Source organism: Solea senegalensis, linkage group LG15 (assembly GCF_019176455.1).
Source record: "Solea senegalensis isolate Sse05_10M linkage group LG15, IFAPA_SoseM_1, whole genome shotgun sequence".
Classification (NCBI taxonomy): Eukaryota; Metazoa; Chordata; class Actinopteri; order Pleuronectiformes; family Soleidae; genus Solea; species Solea senegalensis.
The window spans coordinates 7,002,736-7,025,418 of NC_058035.1; the positions used below are offsets into that span (position 1 = coordinate 7,002,736).

At 38.3% G+C, this 22,683-nt stretch overlaps 2 protein-coding genes across 2 annotated transcripts; one reads left to right on the forward strand and one right to left on the reverse strand.

Moving 5' to 3' along the window:
* The first annotated feature begins 1,896 nt into the window (after positions 1 to 1,896).
* On the forward strand, positions 1,897 to 16,282 carry elovl5 (ELOVL fatty acid elongase 5). The gene is made up of 8 exons (XM_044045170.1): positions 1,897 to 1,961; positions 5,382 to 5,446; positions 6,235 to 6,422; positions 8,859 to 8,936; positions 9,264 to 9,435; positions 10,966 to 11,090; positions 11,738 to 11,872; positions 12,608 to 16,282. Exons 2-8 carry the CDS (start codon positions 5,389 to 5,391, stop codon positions 12,716 to 12,718), a joined length of 867 nt encoding a protein of 288 aa, XP_043901105.1. The 5' UTR covers positions 1,897 to 1,961; positions 5,382 to 5,388; the 3' UTR covers positions 12,719 to 16,282.
* A 1,957-nt stretch (positions 16,283 to 18,239) lies between these two features.
* On the reverse strand, positions 18,240 to 22,683 carry fbxo9 (F-box protein 9). Its single transcript, XM_044045169.1, has 13 exons — positions 22,517 to 22,683; positions 21,629 to 21,700; positions 20,998 to 21,129; positions 20,818 to 20,875; positions 20,522 to 20,621; positions 20,214 to 20,371; positions 20,011 to 20,125; positions 19,778 to 19,896; positions 19,542 to 19,632; positions 19,356 to 19,451; positions 19,177 to 19,270; positions 18,754 to 18,902; positions 18,240 to 18,669 (listed from the first exon to the last, which is right to left on the reverse strand). Exons 1-13 carry the CDS (start codon positions 22,517 to 22,519, stop codon positions 18,561 to 18,563), a joined length of 1,296 nt encoding a protein of 431 aa, XP_043901104.1. The 5' UTR covers positions 22,520 to 22,683; the 3' UTR covers positions 18,240 to 18,560.

Consider the following 22,683-nt stretch of genomic DNA (forward strand, 5'->3'; position numbering starts at 1 on the left):
AATATTTGATTGACTCTTTGAGAATTTGGTCTGCACTGAATGTTCAACACACAAGGCATTAACTTCTCTTTCTTTTTTTCTTTTTAAACGATTGTCCAATGTTTTCAGGAATGCAAATTAACTATCAAACAATTTTCCTTTTGCTTGTCTTTTTGGGCTGTAACAAAAAAAGCTCATTATTTAGGTAAATGCAACACCAAAAATAATCATAACAAAAACAGCCCTTACATGTGTAAGAAACACAGAAACAAAACAATTATGTGAAAACAGCAGAATTATCATCCAGCCCTCACAGATAAGACTCTGTGTAAAATGTTTGAAAATGAAAAATCTGACCTTTGATCCCTGGAGACACACTATACTGTATATAGACTACATCTGTATCTCCTATAACATTATTAATGTCACACTGAGTCTGAATCTGTTCAATCAAATCAAGCCACCATTAATAATATTATTTACACATGTGATAAGATATAGATGAGAGATAGATCATTTACCAGATTTACCATGACGTGGCAAAATACACGCATCAGTATATAAATGAAGTAATAAATAAGAAAATGTGCAAGTTGATGGACGGACAGAAATAGAAATTTAGAGAGTACAAATGATTTGGTCACTATAACGCCTTCCTTAATTCGCTCTTACTGAAACCAGGTGATATGACCCAGCTTTGAATCTATTGCTTAACTTTTTGTGTTACGAGTTTGTGTTACTTTCCGTTGGTATAATCTGAATGATGGGTTTTAAAAACCAGAGTAGCCAAATGCATATTGATGTAGTCAAATCTTGTACAGTGCATCCCATTTATACATAAAATATAGGTCTGGACTGACAGCCTAAAAGACACTGTGTCTTCACTGATGCTCGTAAAAAAAAAAATCTCTTTCTCCAGATACCGTCCATACACAAACCTACGATATAGGTTATAACGGCCCACGGGTTTAAATCAGGCTCAGGCTCATAATTAGAGTTAATTGGTCGGGTCGGACCAATCTAAACTCTGCTGTCAGGTCATGGTGACAGATGACCACCTTGTGGCCTGCCTGAGACTAGCAACCACCTCCTACTGCCCTGACGACACAAAACTTCCTCTTCCCAGTGCCAGAGCACCAAGGTAGAAAAATGCACAACTCACAAAACTCACCTTTTTTAAAATTATATGTGGATGTGTCGTTTTCGTGTGTACACTGTAACTACGTCATTGAAATGCTGTCGGCAATCGATCAGAACAAGTAGAACTCGACAGACCAGAAATGTTTTGATTGATTTGATTTTAAAAAAGAAAAAGGGTTGGGCAGAAGCATTTTTTTGACAACTCTACAGCCATGAAATCAAAAGGGATCCAGACTGCCTGATTATTATGGGTCATAAGAGGTTTAAAATGACCCGAACTGTGTAGAGTCCTGTGTCGTGGAAAAGCCACATAAAGGGTTAAGAATCTCTCCATCGCAGTTTGGCAAACAGGGGTGCGGGTGGGGGGCAGTGGACAAACTAACTTGCATTTGGGTCCCCACAAGTCTAGAAACGGCCCTGGCAAATTTGAACTCTTCCTGCATCTATTCAATTTCCTGGTCGTCGAGTTGAAAGAGTGTGTGTGTGTGTGTGTGTGTGTGTGGTTGCAACACACCGGTGGGGTCACCTCCTGGCTCTAAACCTCCTGCAGGGCACCGGGCCAGTTCCTCCCACTTTTTCCCACTGAGCGACAAGGCTGCACATTGTGCTCAGAGCGGACCAGTCACACATGAGCCAGGGTTACTCAGCCGATCTCTCTCCCCGCCTCTAAAAGTGGACACACACACACACGCGCGCGCGCGCACACACACACACACACACACACAGACCTGCATCTCTCTCTCTCTGTCTGTCTGTCTGTCTGTCTCTCTCGCTGCGTGCACCGTCTACATCTGTGTGTGTCTGCGCGCGTCTGTATGTGTGTGTAACGGCTGAACTTAATGGTAAGGCTTTTCACTTGTTTTATTGATTTGTCAGTAGGATGTGAAATGTTGCTGCGCGCGCGGCGTCGACTACTGTACATGTACTGCAGCGATGTGTTCGGGTGATGCTGAAGCGATGACCCGCGCTGTCAATGACCGACAAGTTTTTGCTGTTTGTCATAACAAAGAACAACACGTGAATGAAATGTGTAAGTTTAAAGTGACTTGATGATGATGTAATGGCGCACTGTGCGCTCGCTGCTGTGCGTAAAGGGACGTTTAGGGTATGCATGTGATCCACTGTAGAACACAATTGTGTGGCATGATTATGAGATTTATTGCGCTTCAGCAACATTTGAGTACGTTTTTAATCACGGGTTTCAAACTCAAATGAGTACGAGGGCCACTGAGTGAAAAACAAAGAAAGTATTACTGTAACTAATCTATAACTAGTATAACTAATCATGTGAGCTTAACAGTCACATCACAATATTCCGTTGTTATATCACTATAACGATATCTATGAGGACATTTTATAGATTTTTACAAATACAAGTGTGTGTTTTGATGTATTTGTGATGTAAAATTAATTGGTGGGCCTTATGAAATTGATTTGAGGGCTGCATTTGGCCCACCTGCCTCGAGTTTGAGACCTCTGTTTTGAATGCGTTGGTCCTGCAGCATTGTAGGTGCAGCCAAGCCTAATATTAATATTAATATTCAATGATTATACTCTTTTCCACTGTGGCAAAGTTGAGAGAGAAAACTTTTTTGATGCTGTCTCAGTCTGACTGAGATTTAAAAGATAACGTGCACAAAATATTGTTATCTATCTATTATCTATCTATCTATCTGGCTGTCTGTCGTTTTCTCGCCGTATGCAAACCATATCATAACATTCACACATACAATCTGTGTGAGAACTTATGATAACTTATTATTTATTGTTTCATGCATGTAAACATAGTAGATTCCATATGGTCATGCATGAATGCACGCTGTATAAACAGTCAAATAAACGCTATGACAGACACAGACACATTTCATTATTGTCTGTGTGTCATCGTTACATCATTGCCCCGACAAACCTTTTATCACCTGTGATTACTTGTTGTACTGATGACATGTGCCGTATGCAGCAAAGACTCATTGACGGTGCTGTGCTCACATGTCTGTCTCCCTGCCGGTTGTGGGTCATCGTGCGCTGGTGCAGGCCTTGCAGATTATCATGTTTTGGTACACCCTAATGTATCTTGGATAATCAGAGCACAGGCTTCTCTGGACGGTGCGTGACCAGAATAAGCCGTATTTAGTTCCCGTAGATAAGTGATTGTGGACGAACGCAGCAATCCATATAATGTGATTATTTGGCTCGACTTGCTGTGACATGGGTTTGTGACAGTCATACTTTTCAGTCGTGGGCTGTGAGGCAACTGGGATGATGAAAAAATTTATAATTAAGTTGAAGTTAAGCACAAAGCTGAACGACTAAAATAAGGCCACGTGCCGCCTCAGTTCTACTGGTCATATGTCAGTATCATATGACTGCACAAATCAAATAGAGATGCTTTAGCTGAATTTGATAGACATTCTCATATTTCTTTTCAAGTTCATTCTGTCAACGTGTGGAGCTGAGGGTCTTTTTTCTTCTTTCCTTTTTTCCACAGACATACTTTGACTACATACATATGACTCGCGTATTCAGTAATGCAGGGAAACAGGTTAACAAACAGTTAGAGTTGTGTCGTCTCCTCGCTGAAGGAGGTATTATGGAAGCGGAGCACTCATTTGTCTTGTGTTATGCAGTATTTCCAGGTGTAGACTCAGGTGTGGAGCTTGCAGTGTGACATAACAGGACAGATAATAATGTGTAGCTCAGGTGGAAACAGAAAACGCAGATATGCTGCAATTTTTTTAGCTGTGAGGAGGCATTTTTGGTGATATAGTGGAGTCAGTGCTGTAAATACATTATATGTGATGCTAAAGAAAGGTTCTCCGGGTTCTCCGGGTTCCTCCCATAGTCCAAAAACATGCAGATTTTGGCAGATTGGACACTGAGAGTGTCCAGAGTGTGAGAGTGGACGGATGTTTGTCTCTGTGTCCCTGTGATGGACTGGCGACCTGTCCGGGGTGTACCCCGCCTTTTGCTCTATGTCAGCTGGGATTGGCACCAGTGACCCTCATGTGGAGGATAAAGCGGTACAAGATAGATGAATGCTAAAGAAAGGGTTTGTGCTTGAGCGGTTTCAGGTTCTCATTTCCTCTTCCACTTCTTTGGTAAGAAAACCAGTTCAAGTAGAACAGAGTTCATGTTTTGTGGATGTACGAGCAATTGCCATATTATCATCGCTGAGCATGACACAGTTTTCGCGGACCAATCTGGAGCTGACAGACACATTCTGATTACACTGGTGCCATCAGGGACAGAAGGGACACTTAACAAAAGGCTCACCAAATAAAATGTACTCCTGCTTTAGTCTTTGATAGCTCCGTGTCGCGTTTAGACAGTCTTTTCTGAAGTTTGTAAACCACTCGCAGAAAAAACAGCATTTTTAACACCAAATTCACAAGGTAACACATTTAAACTTGGAGGAAGCAGATCATAGTTGCTGTGTCACTCTTTAGTATTTTGTCAAAGTGAAAAAAGGCAAAGGTGTAAAATTAAGAAATCTTTCTTTGTATCCATTTGTATGTACTAATGGATCCTAATAACTAAAGTAATTTAACAAGTAACAAGCGACCGAAACTCAAATAAGTCAACTAAGCACTATCAAAGTAAATCTTCCACTGTACCTGAGGGTATATGTGTGTGTGTGTATATATATATATATATATATATATATATATATATATATATATATATATATATATATATATATATATATATATATATATATAATTTGTGCTCATTTATTCTGTAGAGCATTTATGAGGTCAGGCACTGATGTTGATTCGCAATCTGTGTTCCAGTTCATCCCAAAGGCTCTCACAGAGGTTGAGGTCAGGTCAGGCGAGTTCTTCGACACCAGACTCGTCAAACCTTGTTTTTTTATAGTCGTTGCTTTGTGCACTGGGGCACATTCCTCAAGCTGTTGGAAGCATGGCGTTGTTCCAAATGTCTTGGTATGCTGAAGTGTTAAGATTGTCCTTCATTGGAGATAAGTGGTCTAGAGCCCAAAGCCTGATTAAAACACCTGAACTCAGGTGTGGCCAAATTGCTAGACTTCAGAATGAACAATAATAACGTTTAACGTCAAACAAACTTACACTGGTGAATCAGGATGTACAGGCTGGACCACAGGTGTCAAACCCACTGTTCCACATATGCCTCCTGCTCTGCATCTCTACTATACATCTTATCACATCCTTTTCATTGATGACCATTTTTATGACTAAAGTGTGTGTGAAATTATTAACGGGTGTGTCGCGTGCTGTGTTTAGGTAACAAATGGAGGCCTTCAATCATAAACTGAACACTCACATAGACTCATGGCTGGGCCCCAGAGGTAAGTCAATTCTGTATTGTCACTTCTATCTGTGATGTAAGCAGTCTTGTATAAAGTACCTTAAAGGGATACTAGTATATGCCCTTTACTGTACTTAATAATCAAAAGTAATTTTAATGATATAATATTTACTCAAGTTTAAATTATTGTAAGTGCTAACAATTGAGCCGTGGTAGCTCTGTGGTAGGGTGAGTTGTCTTTCAACTGGAAGGCTGTGGGTTCAATTCCTGGCTCTGCTAGTCTATATGTGTCCTTGAGCAAGACACTTAACACCGCGTTGAAGTGTGTGAATGACAAAACTACAGTGTAAAGCAGCTCAGCAAGACTAGGAAAGTGCTATACTGTAAATACAGACTATTACCAACTCTTCTTTTGATTTTATTTGGTAGTAAGGAGTAACACAGATAGAGTAAACGTAGTAGACTAAAGGTTGCTAGACAAATAAATAACTTAAGTACAGTAAAAAAGTATTTGTAAGTTGTTACATTAAAACACTTGATGCAAAGTGTAACAAGTCATGTACTTACTGCTTAAACCTCAGATAATTATCACAGTTAAGAGATAATGTTGCAACTGGGTAAATACTGTGTAAAAAGTCATTACACACTGTAGAGACATGCATGGACTTGCACATACAGTACACATAAATGCCACTCTGATTTCTCACTGGAAAACCTTTTGAGGTATTGAACAAACCTTGCTCAACGGCTGCTTGTCACCTCTGAAGATGATTAGTTGTTACCATCGAGACGGCAGCGAAACACGACCTCTATATCTCCATATTTCAGATCAGCGGGTGAGGGGATGGCTGCTGTTGGACGACTACCCACCAACCTTTGCACTCACAGTCATGTACCTTCTGATTGTGTGGATGGGGCCCAAGTACATGCAGCACAGGCAGCCGTACTCCTGCAGAGGCCTTCTGGTGCTCTACAATCTGGGCCTCACGCTCTTGTCTTTCTACATGTTCTATGAGGTAAACATGCTGCACGACCGCTGAGCTCGCAACGTCGTGCATAGAAAACAGAACAAACGTACCCACAGCACCTCTAATCTGACATTGTGAGAAAATGCTTATAGTCTGTCTTGCCAGAATTAATTCACATCACTCCAATGACTGTCAAATTAATGTAGTCAGCAGACTAAAACACAATAAGTAGTCATTGCATAATGTCTTAGATTGGATTGTGTAGTGTATATAAATTTGTGGTAGGTTAGATGGTCCTACTAAAGGGAGAAGAAGAAGAAGGTTAGGTTGGTATTTGAAGCAGGTTTCAAAGGCATAAGGTGAAAGACATATCAGTCTTCTTATCCAACTATCAGCAAGATAGTCAGTTTCAAAATGTTATACTAAATCTAGGAAATAGTAGCACTGAAACAAGGGATAACAGCGAGCTAAAGCCAGGCAGGCTGATGGGTTTTTTTTCTGATTTTAGGCTGATTTGAAGAGATTATCTGGCCAATTTATCCTGTAGAGTGACAGATTAACAGACACGATTTTAACGTCCTCAGACGCATCAGAGTCATGAGCAGAACCCCGCAACAACCAATGCGAGCGAGTTGACTGGCAAACAGATGTTGCCTTCTTTTGTTTAGAACCGTAACTTGTACAAGCCATGTTGATTCCGTCTTCTCAGCCATGACTTCCTCCAGAGATTATTTTTTTTAGAAAAATGAAAAATGTATTTCATGTACATTTTAGTCTATTTGTACTTTCTCCAACTACTTTAATGCCTTTTCTAGTTATTATTTTAGTATTTCAAAATGAAGTCACGTTGAGATTTGAGACTGGGTCATTTAGCAGCATTAAAAGAGTATTAAAACAAATGACACCAGAAACAATTCAGTACAAAAACAAAGAACATAGCACAAGGCAGCGATATTTAAGTGTTCACTCATCAATTAATGAATCTTGTGTCTCTGTGCTAAGATAACATTTAATGTTAGACAGGGGCCTGCAGCTGCTGGTGTGTCTCACTGAAAATGTCCATGAGACAGTGCTATGAGGGAGGGAGAGGGACACAGCTGGACACTGGCAGGGTCATTGTTTCAGCGATGAAACCCCTCAGCACGGCCCCCTATTGTTTACTGGAAAACTGTGTTTTTATGACTTTCTGAATAAATAAGCGGCTGAAAATGATCAACCCCCCTATGGAAACTAACATGGCAACATCTAAGCTCAGTTTGATGTTAGGTGATTTATTGTAGTGATAGTATCTGTAGTTAGGTGTACCTTGGAACATCACAGCGTTGTTTCAGTCGCCGTGTAAGTCTAAAGTATCATTAGTGCAGTCATTTCCATCCAGTTGGCAGAACAAGGACCAGGTAGAGAGTTGCCTCTGTGATAAAATCAACCCTGTACTCTGACCAAGGCTCTGACATGGGTTGAGTTTTAAATATGACATGACACCAAACCAAACAAACCAAATCTTTTTCTTGTCAAACGTCCAGGCTTCAGTGGTTAATCACATGACAGTGATAATTACTTTTGTTTATTGTTTTAGTGACTTCGTCATTTGAAATCTTTTTTTTAATCAAAGTTGGTGGAAGGACAACGCCTGTGCAGACACAATAAAATAATCAAATAGTTACGAAATCAAAGGTCATTCCTTTGCTGGCAGTTTCTTGGCTAATGTTAGTGAGAAAATAATTTTGTGAATCTGCATTTAAACCCTACGATTTATGAGCATTTAAATATATTTATTGTGGTTCGTCCCGTTTGTTTATTTAATGTTCAATGACATTTATTGGAATTCTAAATGGATCAGTAAATTCACAATCACAATAACTATACTTGTGACAATAATTCACAGAACTTCCCAATAAAGGTGTCTGTGTTGACATGGAACTATGTATAGTTCACAATTAAAACATGTTAATGATGCAAAATGAATAAAGGAACTCATTATGCACAGATATCATGTGCTACTTCATATTTTAATCGCTTTTACCATAATTAAATATTAAATATTCAGTAACCACAACCTCACAACAGCTAGATATGTTACCAGATCTACTCTAGTTATTACCAAAGAGAGGAGAGTCCTATTTTACTACACCATATCTGTCAAGTTTCACTTTTACAGTTAAAATATTGCAAACAATATTCAAAGCAAGAAATAACTTACTTCCAAAAAAATTGTTTTAGACATTGTTTTCAGAGAAACAAGGGGCATATAATTTAAGAGGGAAAACTAAATTTAAGTTTTACAACAAAGTAAAATACAACAATACAAATTTTAAGTAAATGTAAGGATGAAGAACAGCAGTTTAATCCAGGACGATGTTGATGATGAATATGTAAATATTTGGTGATGGGATAAAGCAGTGTTTAATGGAGTTGTGTGTAATAGGAATGGAGTATATTATACTTGTACTCACTACTTTTCAAACATGTGACTATCTTCTTTAGCTTGTTAGTGCTGTGTGGCACGGTGGCTACAACTTCTACTGTCAGGACATTCACAGTGCGCCTGAAGTGGATAAGAAGGTGAGTCTGTCAAAACTACACTGTGAAAGTACATATATAATAAATCACAAGTTCTTTTTTGAAAGTATTAACTGCAAACGAAGGTACAAATAGAACACGAGTGCTGTAATATAGGTTTAATGACTGAAAACTGCTGTGGTTTCTAAGCTGCAGAGACAATGAGTCAAATTAATCCAGCTCTTGTTGGCACGATGACCGTCTTTGGTGTCCCTGCGGTGAAAACAAGGCTCACAGTGAAAATGTGCACAGCTTTGCAGTTCAGCCACAGAGAGTAAAACTGCTTTATCACACTGAGAATATCTATAATAACAAATCTTACATTTTTAGGTGATAAAGGTCCTGTGGTGGTACTACTTCTCCAAAGTCATCGAGTTCATGGACACGTTTTTCTTCATTCTACGAAAGAACAATCATCAGATTACGTTTCTTCACATTTACCACCACGCGAGCATGCTGAACATCTGGTGGTTCGTCATGAACTGGATACCCTGCGGCCACTGTGAGTGTTCTAACACAACTTTGCCCTCCAGTGAGTCAAATCACTCCAGTGTCCACATCCATCAGGCTGTTTGGGCTCACGGCGAGTTAAATAATTCAAGTGCTCTATCGTTAAACCCATTAGCTCTGAAAACAGCCTGTTTTGCCCACAAAGCCTTGAAAAACACAAAGTGACACCTATTGACCCGAACACTGCTGTGCTGTGTAACATGCTTTTTTATGCTTTTCTGTGTGCGAAAGCAGTAACGCTCTCTGGGTGTTAAATCATTTCATTAGACTTGGACATAATGTGATTCTCAAGGGCTCTATTATTTCTGAATTACTTGATGTGAAAATTGTTGTAATGGTACAAACAAACAAAATAATTTTCACTCTTGGGATTATTATCATAATTGATTAATCTGTTGATTATTTTCTTGATTATTCGATTGGTTCATAAAATGCCAGAAAATGTTTATCGGTGTTTACCAAACCTTGAAATGGTTTTGTTTTAATATGTCTCATTTTGTCCAAAAACCAAATGTATCCAGTTTTATTGAGGGATGCACAATATTGGACTTTTTGTCAATGTCCGATATGTCGGACATTGACAGCTTCAGAGGTAATTTATGGCTCTTTAAACTATAGTACCTCCTCAACGTGGTCATAGCACGGCTGCATGAAACTGATGTGACATCATTTTATATGCAACACAAACACACAAACCAGTGACGAGCAAAGTGGTTGTTTTCAGTGTACTAAGTCATTAGAATCAGTTCATTCATTCATTCATTCATTCATTCATTCATTCATTCATTCATTCATTAACCAATCCTGCATGATCGAAGCACAGACTCTGTCTGACACAGTCACTGAACTGAAATGATATACTAAATATACCAGACTCCTCTGTTAAATATTGACATTTTAGAAACGTCTGTGCTAAATATTGGGACATTAACGCATTTTTTCAGGATTTTTAAGTCTTTTTAACTAATCAGTTAAATGAGTTACCAGTTCAGCATTGTTCGGTTTGATTCCGGTGTCGAACGTCACACTCTTGACTCTTCTAGTGACAACGCTCTCTGACCAATCAGTGGCCAGCAGTCTGTTGACATCACATTTTAGTATCAGCTTGGAACCTCGCCAGAAAAAGTACAAAAAAAAAAGTACCAGGTACGATCCCTAATGGAAAAGTGTCTTCTATAGTGAAATGAACATAATATTTTGCATACTTAAGTTTTCTTAGTTAAATAATAAATACACAGAAAAAAAATAATAGTGCCAGCATAGATATTAATTACCAATATCTGCTGATACCGACATCATGCAGATAATATCATACATCCATAATTTTTGTGAATTCTTTATTATGTGGAGCAAAGAAACCAGAAAATATTCACATTTAAAAGGTTAAAAAACACACACACAAAATTGTTAGTGATTAATTTAGTGATGAGGCCTAGATCACTGTCCTCCTCAATGTAACTTGACATGAATTGACCGTAGATGACTAACTTCCTGTGTCTCTTCTATGTGTCTGTCTGCACAGCGTACTTTGGTGCCTCCATAAACAGCTTTGTACACGTGGTGATGTATTCTTACTACGGCCTCTCTGCCATCCCAGCTGTGCGGCCGTACCTCTGGTGGAAGAGATACATCACACAGTTACAGCTGGTAGGTTCCTTCCGGTGCTGGAAGAAGGAATAATATGTTTTATTCAAGTGAAAAAAATAGCAAAATCACAATGTTCAAACATTCATTACATGTAAAACTCCATCATTCAAAAACATTTACCCTATTTGACTGAAACAATGTCCTACACTGCATAATATATTATGGGGGTTGCTATTTTTGGTGTCATTAATATGTAATTAGCCTTTTACTGCTAAGGCAAAAGTTCTGCATCTTTGTGAAAACAGCGACATTGTGTTTGGTTTTTTTTTTGTATTTGTTTTTATTTATTTCAGATTGCCTATAGGTTGTGCTGAAAAAAGGATATATTCCACATTCTTATAGCCTCTGTATATACATTTTAACATAGTAATGGGGGAAAAAAAGCAGCTGTGTTCTAAGGGTTAATAGAATAATCTACAACAAACAACAAACAATTTTACACCACAGATGCACATACAACACATATTGATTTTTTTTTTTAATCTTGAGAGATTTCTCTGGCTATTTCCTGCAACAACCACAGCTTTAGTGCAGTGCAGACAAACAGTACCATCCTTTTAAGTTATCTTAGGCAGTGGATCAATATTACTGTATACACTGTAGCTTCGCTGAGTCACCTTGTGTGTGTGTGTGTGTTTTCTCAACAGATCCAGTTCTTTTTAACCGTCTTCCACACAATGTCCGCAGTCATATGGCCGTGCGGCTTCCCCATGCGATGGCTGTACTTCCAAATAAGTTATATGGTTACCCTCATCATCCTTTTTGCAAACTTCTACATTCAGGTCAGTTTAAAGAATAAATCCAGTGTTCATTTCTTGATTTTCAAAGTGATCTACTTCATCAGTCTTAGTTGTGTATGCAAAGCCCGATATCGCTGTCCCACACTAAAGGACAATTCTGGTCCCGATCTGGTCCTGCGAATAATTGTAGATTTTAGGCTTATTTGAGCAGATTATCTGGCAAATCAGACGCATCAGAGTCTCTCCAGAGTTTGCCATTGACATAAAATGAGCGCAGCAGGAGATTGTCTGATTGAGACGCGTTTCACGACATCAGGAAGATCTTCTAAGGCTCCAGGTGATGGGGGTGGGGTTTCTCCTGCTGCATTTTCACATGACCTCACTCAGATATTACCTGGAGATTAGACTAGAGCGCTGGCAGGAGAATCTTTACAGAACGTCAGAAGCGACTTCCGCAGACACTTCCACAGAATGTCCCTATAGCAGCAATAGATGTTAATAGTCTTCGTTTTGTTTTCCTTCTACACAGCTGTAAATACGTAATCCACAGCTGAAAATGTTTAACCTTAATATTTGTGAATTATAGGATGTATATTATTGTTTGTTCATCGATGAAAACATGTAATTTGGCTTGTTTTGAGGCTGACACTATTTGAGTTTAAACACTTTTGATATGAACAAATTGCACATAAATACTTTTTGGTTTGTGTTTTTGTACCTTATTCACTTTTCCATTATACTAACATGTTCTCTCTGCTTCTCTATGTCTCACACAAGACGTACAAGAAGCGCAGTGGTTCTCAACAGAAGGGTTCTCCTGCACATGGACATACAAATGGAACACCATCCATGGAGCACAGTGCACACAAGAAACTAAGGGTGGATTGACCTTTGAGGAAGTATCACCCAAACTCTCACTGTAGTGTATTAGCTAATGCTGCTAGAAGGTATATGTATTTTCTTAATTAAAATAGCGTTGACTTGAGATTAAATAAGCCATAGCTACATATACATCCAGGGATTTTTCATGTTTTTGCACACTGCACATGGTACAATAAGGAAAATATTATTATAGTTCAAGGACAAGAGAATTGTATCATCACTGGGTTTAAATTTAAATCCATCCTCAGCTGAGTGATTAAGTATTTATTCATAAAACCGAGCCTAAAGGTGTCTGGTTTTAGTTTTTGATTAAAAAAAATATGTGACTGTGAAGATCTTAGTTGTGCAAATTGAGGTTAAATATTGTGGAAATACAAAAAAAAAAAAAAAATTAACAAAACTCACCCTAGATATGCCATTTGCAAAATCACTGGCATTAATAGAATTTGTAGGGTTGTTCATTTGATTAAGACCGCACTCGCTCTGCACCACATCCTCTGCACTAAAGAAAGCACAATAAAAAGTAAATCAATGTAACTGCTTTGGGGTCAAATTTAATATAAATGTTAGTTTTAAAAATACACCAGATTTGGAGGTTCTTTGTACAACTGACAGTGTTTTCTGAGAAATTGGTATTAAACATGAATTATCACTCATGAAACTGAATGAATGAATTGAATTCAATCAACTCAGTCATTGAATTGGCGCCATGTCTAATAGTACTGTAGCGATTCAGTGGTGACACCAAGTCCTTTTTAAAAAATAAATAAATAAATAAAAAATATGACTGATACTGCACAATATTTACACCTCAACAAAATATGTGTTTTGCTACCAGCAATAACACTCAGTTATTCAATGACACTCAGACGGTCCAAAGGTGACAGCTCCAGACAGTGATTTGGACAGCAGAAGGTTCCATTACATTTGTTAATGAAGATAAAAGAACACAGTGGTTACTATGGCCTTATCTAACACTTTCCCTGTGCGGTGACATGACACTGAAATTTGCCCCTGTGTAAAACTGTAACGCATATTTAATGCAGATATTAACAGCACATGTTAAAAATGCAGCATCCAAGATACAACGTTAAGTAATAAGGTCGAGTAGTTTTTAGTATCTAACTCTGACATTAACCTTTTACCAAAAAGAAGAGTACTCAGTCAGTCATCATCTAACCGCTTTATCCTCCACCAGAGGGTCGCGGGGGTGCTGTGCCAATCTCAGCTACATTGGGCGATAGGCGGGGTACACCCTGGACAGTTCGCCAGTCCATCGCAGGGCCACACACAGCTAAGAAGTGTACTCCTTTCACACTATTGTATCTATTGCAGTCTGACCCAGTAAATGCAATTCAAACTTAAATTCACCTGCTTTTTAGGTCTGTAGTGCATAGGGTTGCCAAGTTTCTGATAAGAAAATAAGGAATGCTAATGTACCTGACATATTGCAATTTACATTACCCACACACACTACAAACTCACAGATTAAAATATCCGGTTAAACTGTTTTACAATAGTGTTTCTATGTATTTTTCTGTATCATTCTATCAACCAAAATGAGTTTAAAAATGTATATTTATACATTTTTTCACCCGAGCAGTATTCTCCTGGTGCCATTTTACCTTTATACCTTGCTGCGTCTCTGTTGCTACATACACAGGACTCAAAGTGACCAATTAAAAGTGCACATTTTCTGTTTAATGAAATCAGGAGAAGGATTGTATTTGCCCATCAGACTAATCAGACTGTAATTTTTCTGTCATGGTTTTGCCGTGATCATATTTGTTCAATACGGCACACGTGTTACGGAACAAATCCTTATTTTACTGGAATGGTGGCTGCCCTAGTAGTGCACCATCATCGGTAACCTTAGGTATCAACTCTATTAAGTCAAACTAATTTAGTACTTCACAATCACTATTATATATTCATATAATATATATATATGTATATTTTACTACTGTATAGTTGAGAATGAATGCTATCAACCCTAGAAACTGCAATTAGGGAAAATATACTCCCCCCACTTATTAGATGCTCATGTATTTAATAAGAAAAATGTTGTCTTTATCACAGTTAAAAGCTATAGAACAGTAAACAATAAGGTGCATTCTGGACCAGTTGATTTTGAAAATTATGAAGTCACACTTACTTAACACAATAGTGATGTTTATCTCAGGTTAAATAGGAAATGCTCGTTGTTAGCGAAGATAGCTCACCACTCACAAGTGGTTAGCTTAGCCTAGCATTATGAAACTGGGGGAAAGGTTAACCAAACGATCACCCTCCTTTTCATCTAACCTTTGTTGAGTGTCACTAGACAGACTGTTTCCCATTATTTTGTTATTTTCAGTCTTTATGCTAGTTAGCTCTGTGTACATACTTTTTAAATGTAATATCTTTCTTCTCAGCTAAAAAGAAATGTTTTTTTTGTTATCATTCTCCCCCCAAGAAAACATCAGTTTTCTCAAGTAAAATCAGTAAATCATGATATTAGTGTAATTGTATATTGGGCAAGAGTGTTGCAGTGTACACAGTTCCAGTCACCAATGTCACATTAGATCATGACATAATATGGTATAAAAAGAAAGCTACACAGACGTTGAAGTGTAAATTAAACACTGCGTCACTCCACTGTGCTAATTCAGTCTAATGACACTCTACAGTATGGCCTTAAAAACTGAGTTTCTCTCAGATGACCTATATTCATTGTCACTGCTTGTGTGGTAGGGCTACAACAAATATCCGATAAATCAATTACTAGATTAATTGTCAATTATTTTAGTAATCAGTGTTCTTTCAATAATTAAAACAAGCTTTCTGATTTTTCAGCTTCTTAAATGTGAATGTTTTCTGGGGTCTTTGCTTCATATAACAAGGAAATCATTAAAAATCATGTTAACTGGACACTGAATGGTCATAGAATGACTGCTAATGGCTAGGGAAGAATAGGTTTATAGGATATTACTGTTAGATAAAAAAAAATAAAAAATCTGAATTCTGTTAAATCATTAATTCCATGACACAACAAAACAAACTAATCCTGCTGGTAAAGCTTCATTCTTTTATGCACATTCAGTATTCTCATTTTTATCTATTTAAATGTGATTACATTTACTCTTTTTATGCCAACATGTTGAATAAAAATGTTAAACATTGTTACCGTGAGCATATTAACATGCCAATGTTAGCACTGTAGCTGAAACCAGTGGCTGTAGACTTGTTAATTAAAACTCTGATATTATCAACAAACGTTGAAGATCTGCGAGTGATGCAAAAACAGACTCTTATTGTGAACATGAATGAACAGTTATTTGAATAAATAAATAAAATAACTTGATCACACTGACGGTTTAATTGTGAATTACTAGACTGTATCAAATTACAAATGTGAATGTATATTTGGAGGAGGGGATTATTCTCATTCAGCCCATGACTCCTACTACTTTGCTTATTTTCTCAGGTAATACCATGTCAGCTGTTAACAGTCTTAACATGTAATGTAATGTTGATTGCTAAAAGTTTCAATAAATGACAGTTTACTCCAGAAATGTACTAACACTTTAAGAGGTTTAAAGTTTTTTTGTGTGTGGCCCACTTGAACAAAAGTGTGACGCTGACTTTTTGTTTGTCCTAAAAATATCTGCTCTAAAAAAGGTCTATTATGCCAGGTTTATACGACACTTTGCTAATATATAAGATCAACTTTCAGTCACATCATTCCAATCCAAATGTCAATGACTACTGAATCCAACACACAAAAACATTAAAAAAATGCTTCTCACGCCCTGAGACTTTTGCATAGTGCTGTACATTTAAAGCTATGTCACAACTCTCAATTCTTGTACAGAAAGCATCATTTTGCAATACTGACGTAGTGCTCGGACGTCTCATCAGAATCTGATTCATGTTACATCACCTGAAAAGGTTTTTGCCGACATAAAACGAATAGACCGGCATCATGATGAAAAGCCTGCAGGGTCCACTGAAAATAATGAAGGTTATCAATCTGCTTCATGTTTTATTTCATCCCTTACTGGGTCAAAGAACGTTTGTTTTTCCTGTTTTCTCAGAGCAGAAGAAACCAGCTCTTAACTCATTGTGAGCATTGATTGTAGAGTGACGAGATGCGGATCAGGTTTAGGTTAATTTAGTTTGGTGTTGTCAGGATACATCAAGGCTGGTGATCTGTGGCTGACAGAAACAGGATAAAATACAGTGGTGTAAATAGGCCGAGCAAAGTCAGCTACAGACTTTTCAAAGGAGGCCGATTTATTTCCAATAAGATAATTTGCACTTTCATCATCCTCCTCTTCCTCACATATACACTTTAGATACGGGTATAGTGAAATTAGATTAAGATGGAGTGAGAGATAATTATTAGACTTTTCATGCACTCTGGTCAAAATTCCTCAGCTCAGTACAGTATTTCTGATTTTCTTCGAAGTACCACCACCAGCAGCTCAGCCTCTGGTACCTACTGTACATTATATGACTGCAGTCAGTGATTCATCTTTCTCTCTAGTCAAAATATCAGCCCCTCACCTCAAGTGGGTTTGGTATGACCACCTCATTACTCAGCAGCACTGTGATCAGACTCCATGCACTGTACTGTATATGTGACACACAGGGCAACCGTTTGTGAGCTTTGGTGGTTTATCTGCTGGCCAGTCACTGTGCAAACAATGACCTACTCACTGATTTTACAGAACCCATGGCCTGAGGGAGACAGAGAGGACAGGGGGTGAGTGTAGCGGGTGAAAATCTGCTTTACAGCAACAGTTTTAGGCTCTGTTATGTTCTGTGATGTGTCAGATTTATAATCTCTCTTGATTGCATGATGACATCCAGGACACAAATCAGAGACTGTAGCAGTGATATGACCCACAAGTATGTCACATCTGTGACTGAAATACACATCTCTGTTTGAGAGTTTAATACAATAAATACATTTAACTATAAATAGCACCTTTCACTGTAAATAAAGTCTCAAATTAAAAACAACTTCATAAAAGATCAAGGATCAATATCAACTACACACCTCCTGTGTAAGTGAATATGGTATGTATTAATCCCTGGGGTGATAGTCAGGTGTAAATAAGTACCATCTTCACAGCTTAATCACACTCTAGTTAGTGTTAGTTAAAAGAGTATTTTTTGCTAAAAAGCATCAAAACATGAGGATTTAAATTTGCCTTTGCAAGATCTGTGGTTTTAGAGTAGTTTAGTAACCAATGCATTCAATTCACAAATGATATAAACTTAATCCAACCTTCACATTGATTTTTTTTCCTCCTCTGTAAATCCCATTTCATTGGTCAGTTTCCAGAAAATGTAATACATGGATTATAACCTCTGTGTCCACAGCAAAGATAAATTAAGTCTAAAAATACATCTGTAATGTCGTTCACCAATGTTGTGGAACTGTGAGGTAAATAAAAGGTTTGAACATTTGCTGGAATTTTCCTGGCGTATCTTTGAATACTGTATTTGTTTATTGTTAACAAAACATTGTGAGAACATGTTCTTTTCACCAATGTTTATTTAAGGGAGAAAGTGCACCATAACACACAAACATTAATAGCAGAACACTCTTTGCTAAGAACAGGTAGAGATCAGTTGCTAATTATTTTAGCTCTCAGCACATTGCCATCATTTCTGAAATCAGAAAATAACTAATACATTTATCACACAAACCTGAAATGTGCCATGCTCTGGTGTGGGAAAACATTTGATGTAGCTGCAGCACAAACTTAACAGGGTGACGAGTACATATTTTATGTAAATGCAGTCGGAACGTTTGCTGTGATCTTCACAGGGATCATGAGCAGGTCTCCATGCTGCGTTACAGTGGCTGCTCAGAGAAAGCAGTGTAACTCTTCACACGTGCAAAGTAGAAGGGCGTGTACATCCTGTTCAGGTCAAACGTCGTGACAACCGTCTCGCCAGTCATCCTAAAAATGTAACTTGTGTCAATGCCGAGACAAACAGGCAAATCATTTGACTGTTTCCAAAACCACTGGTACATCGAGTCTTACTTGTAGTTTATGTGGCAGGAGTGGTGGATCCATGTCAGCTTACTCTGACGCCCCCCAGAGGACACATGCAGTGCCACATGGAAGCTGTGTTCGGCTTCTGGTGCTGGGTTCCGCCTGCAGAACCGACTTCTTTGAATCTCGGCCCCTTTCTGCAGTAGTAGTAGTGGAAAATAAAGACAATAAGACTAGTGCAGCAAATGTATATCTTATTTTAAGTTAAGTCTTAATAAGTAAGAGGTTTCTCTTATCACATTCAAGGGCAATGACGATGTAATGTATAAGCAAGTAAGTAGCAGGATACCACAATGGTCAGCCATTGAGCATTCAATGACCATAAATAGCCTTCGTCGAGGTGACATGTACATTTTCTATAAAAGGTAACATTAAAACAATGAGTATAACAACACAAGAAGTCGCTCTCACCTCCTCCTTTTTCTTGCAGACAACAGCAAAAACTTTGGTTTGATTGTCGGTCTCCTGTGACAGACGGAAATGACCGAGCAGGACAGGATCCAGTCTGTAAAAAAAATAATATATTTAATGATAGAGACAGAGGGACATGCTTGTGGCGGCCGTGAGTTTGTGGAAAATAGAGGGTAGACCTGTTGTTTCTTGTACGCAAGCAGGGAACGACTGACTGAGGGTCATCAGGGGTGGTACACATGAGGACGTGGCCGTCAGGGAAGAAGCGGAGGTACCTGTGAAAGCAATGTCAACACTTACTGTAGCTTTGACATCTAGACCACTTGCAATTTAAGAATAATCATTTAAAATAAAAAGATTTTTACCTGTAGAACTCAACTTGGTGCCAAGGTCTGTAAAATCCATCCAGAGATTGTTCCCCTTGACGAATGTATGATGTCTTGCTGATATAAACACCTATGGAAATTCAATAGAAAAAAAGCAGAGGCACCACACTTGAAGTCGCAGTGTCACACTATATTTTGAACCTGGATGTGTATGGACAAATCTTATGTGTCATAAGACAGTACATTCTAGTTTAGTAAATGACTAAATACTTTACCATCAAACCGGACACGAGGCCTTTGCAGAAACATCTCCCTCCAGGATTTGAAGGGTACAGTTTTGATGCAATTCCGTCCCCAGACCCGATAACAAGCTAAACGCCAGATTTCTGGGTCTCTGGAGAGAATTTAAGAGTGAAAACAAAATGATTAAGTCTGAGTGTTCAGCCACAATATGAGATTCTATTTTTTCTGATCATGATTAAGCTGTTTAAATTAAAGAGGGGCCCACCTTGCACAAATATAGAACCCCCGGCAAACCAAAGACATCTGTTCCAGGGCGCGTATGTCGAGGTCATTCGACACAACCCAGCGAAATATGTACATCAGAATTTCTCGCGGCAAGGCTGCATTCACAATAAGACAGGAAAAACGTTCATTCACGTTTGTAATGATGTAATGTTTGCAATCAAATTGATTAACCTTTTTATTTACCTGAAATGTGAGTCTGAGCCATTTCCAGCTCAGGAATGCAAATCTTTGGAGAGAGGCTTTCCAGATTGAGCTGCTGCTCAAAGTAGGCAAGCAGATCTTCAATCTCGCCATCAACATCACTGTCCCCCATTTCGCCATCAACAAAACCGTGCTTCATGCTACAAAAATAAAATACATAAATTCTTGAGTTACGAGTTACAAAAATATGTGCTGTCCAAGTCCTCGCCCATGAGTTATTGCATTCACAATGTCGAAAGCTGTGGCTTTTTGGTTCAAAACAGGATGTCCAAAAAGAAAAAGCAACTCACTAGCTTTGTCCAGCTCTTTCTGCTTTGGGAGGACGGCTGTAGTTGATTTTGAACTCAATGTCAGGCACAAGCTGCATGGCTAGGCGATAAAACTTTATAGCTGGGGAGGAAAAAAAAAATTATGAAGAAACAATGTGGTTTCTAATAGACATTAATAACTCTCCATTTAGCGTTATGGTGATGGCCTTTGAATTGATTCACTGTTCATTTCTGAAATAATTTCCATCCAAGATAATGAATGCTGGTTAGAAATGATATTTTCAAAGAATAAGATATAACACACTCTGCAAACATACCCTCATAAACAGCCCCATTCTGCTCTTCCTGAACAGCTCTCAAGAACAGCTCTGTGGCCTGAGGGGAGAAGACTCATTTTAGTATTCGAGTGGGGAATTACATTTTAGTGACAGCACTCAACATCACATATAAGGAGTGAAACTTGTCATGAAAAAAAAAAAAAACACATTAAAACGTACTTTCTCCTCCTGAGTAACGTCTTGGTTCCTCTTCAGACCTTTAGCTCGCAGCAGTCGGTCACCTGTTCCACAAGGTCCAGAGCCCGGTTTGAGCTCAGACATCCACTGAGCTCTGAACGCATTGAGCTCCAGCTGCAATTCAATTTAGAAAGTTTTAAGTGCCAAGAAAAAACAACTTCTGAGAGAGACCGGCTAATAGGTCCGCTGATGACTCATTAATCTAAGTTCCCACATTTTTCTTCTCGGAAACTTCATAAAATGCTGCTAAGAAACATTTTCAGTATTTTTCAGTATTTGACAGTATAGACATCAGCCACTGGCTGCATTGCTTCATAAAGCTTGGCATCAGCCACAGAAGAATTCCCATCACTCAACCTCTATTTGTAACCTTGAAAAGTTTGAAATGTTCATAAGCAAACTTTACAAACAGGTCGCTTCAGCATACATTCCCTTAAAACACAACACTCTTTAAAATATTGAGCACAAACAACAAGCAGGAAACAGAATTGAAATATAAAACAACATGACAGTGAGAAATATTGCTCTGCTAAGGGTTGAGACACAAATGCAATAGCCACTGACACAAACAATAACGTATTCATCTGAAAAGACAATAGTCAAGACTTCTCACCTGAAGGTTTGGGTCATCCAAACCTTCATCTTCATCCTCGATTGTGCCTCCAATATCCGCGTTTTCGTCAGCCTTCACACAAAACAAGTGTAGTGTTACTTCATACCTTTATGATATGCAGTAAATGAATGAAAATCCCCAAATAATTTCATTGTTACTTTATTGTTGTGGTGTTAGAAATAAAGCAGAAAAAGTACAGTAGATTTTCCGTGGACTGTATGTACCTGTGTACTAATAAAGTACATTTAACTATATTTATCAGACTGTTGTAGTTAGAAGTTGCTTGTCAGACTAATGTTTATACATAAAAACATATGTAAGGTTAATTAACTGGCCATATAATGTTAATTATAACTTTCTTGCTATTATATCAACTGCAAGATTTAATAAGATTAGAGCAAAATTCAACCGTCAATACATGCAATACAGTTGTAGTTTAGTTTGACTTTTCTACTTTGGGTACTTCAAATTCTCTTACACCTTACTTTGGTAAATCTTTAAATGCAGGATTTTAAGGTTTTTGGGGGGTATTTTAATGTGTGTAATGATAATACCTTTCTCAATTGTATTATTTAGGAAAATAATATGGTGTACTTCGACAGGCACGGATCATATAATTAAATCGCTAACTGTTCAATACTGTTTTGAAAATCGCATGGAACACTAACTCATTGCCACAGACAAAAAGCAACCGCAATATAGGAAATCCAGGACACAAAAACAGGTTTGTAAATATCAGAGACAATCCCGAGAGCACACGTCACACTACGCCGTACATTACAGGTGACCACACAGGTGGCGTTAGCTCAATAAGTTAGCCTGCTAACTAGCTCGCGGGCTAACTCGGCCTCTGCGGGAATAACAACAGAAATATGCAAAGTCACCCACCATGACAGCTGGACGCAAGGTCTTCCGTTTATTCCCACAAGCCGACAACACGAGCGTTTACAGTTCACGGTCGGAGAAACGGACAACACAGCGAACATATTTACGAGCTCGCAGGAACGCAGCCATCTTGCTGAGTGTCCCGGAGCTTTACAGGAAGTGGAGGCACG

What these genes read in the sequence shown, in the direction of transcription:
- elovl5 (XM_044045170.1), top strand. Translation starts at nt 5,389, where the DNA reads ATGGAGGCCTTCAATCATAAACTGAACACTCACATAGACTCATGGCTG. An exon ending in CTTTCTACATGTTCTATGAG is followed by an intron (nt 6,423 to 8,858) that starts GTAAACATGCTG and finishes TATCTTCTTTAG; the next exon opens with CTTGTTAGTGCTGTGTGGCA. An exon ending in ACATCACACAGTTACAGCTG is followed by an intron (nt 11,091 to 11,737) that starts GTAGGTTCCTTC and finishes TTTTCTCAACAG; the next exon opens with ATCCAGTTCTTTTTAACCGT.
- fbxo9 (XM_044045169.1), bottom strand. An exon ending in GAATGGGGCTGTTTATGAGG is followed by an intron (nt 20,622 to 20,817) that starts GTATGTTTGCAG and finishes TTTCCTCCCCAG; the next exon opens with CTATAAAGTTTTATCGCCTA. An exon ending in GAAAGAGCTGGACAAAGCTA is followed by an intron (nt 20,372 to 20,521) that starts GTGAGTTGCTTT and finishes TTATTTTTGTAG; the next exon opens with CATGAAGCACGGTTTTGTTG.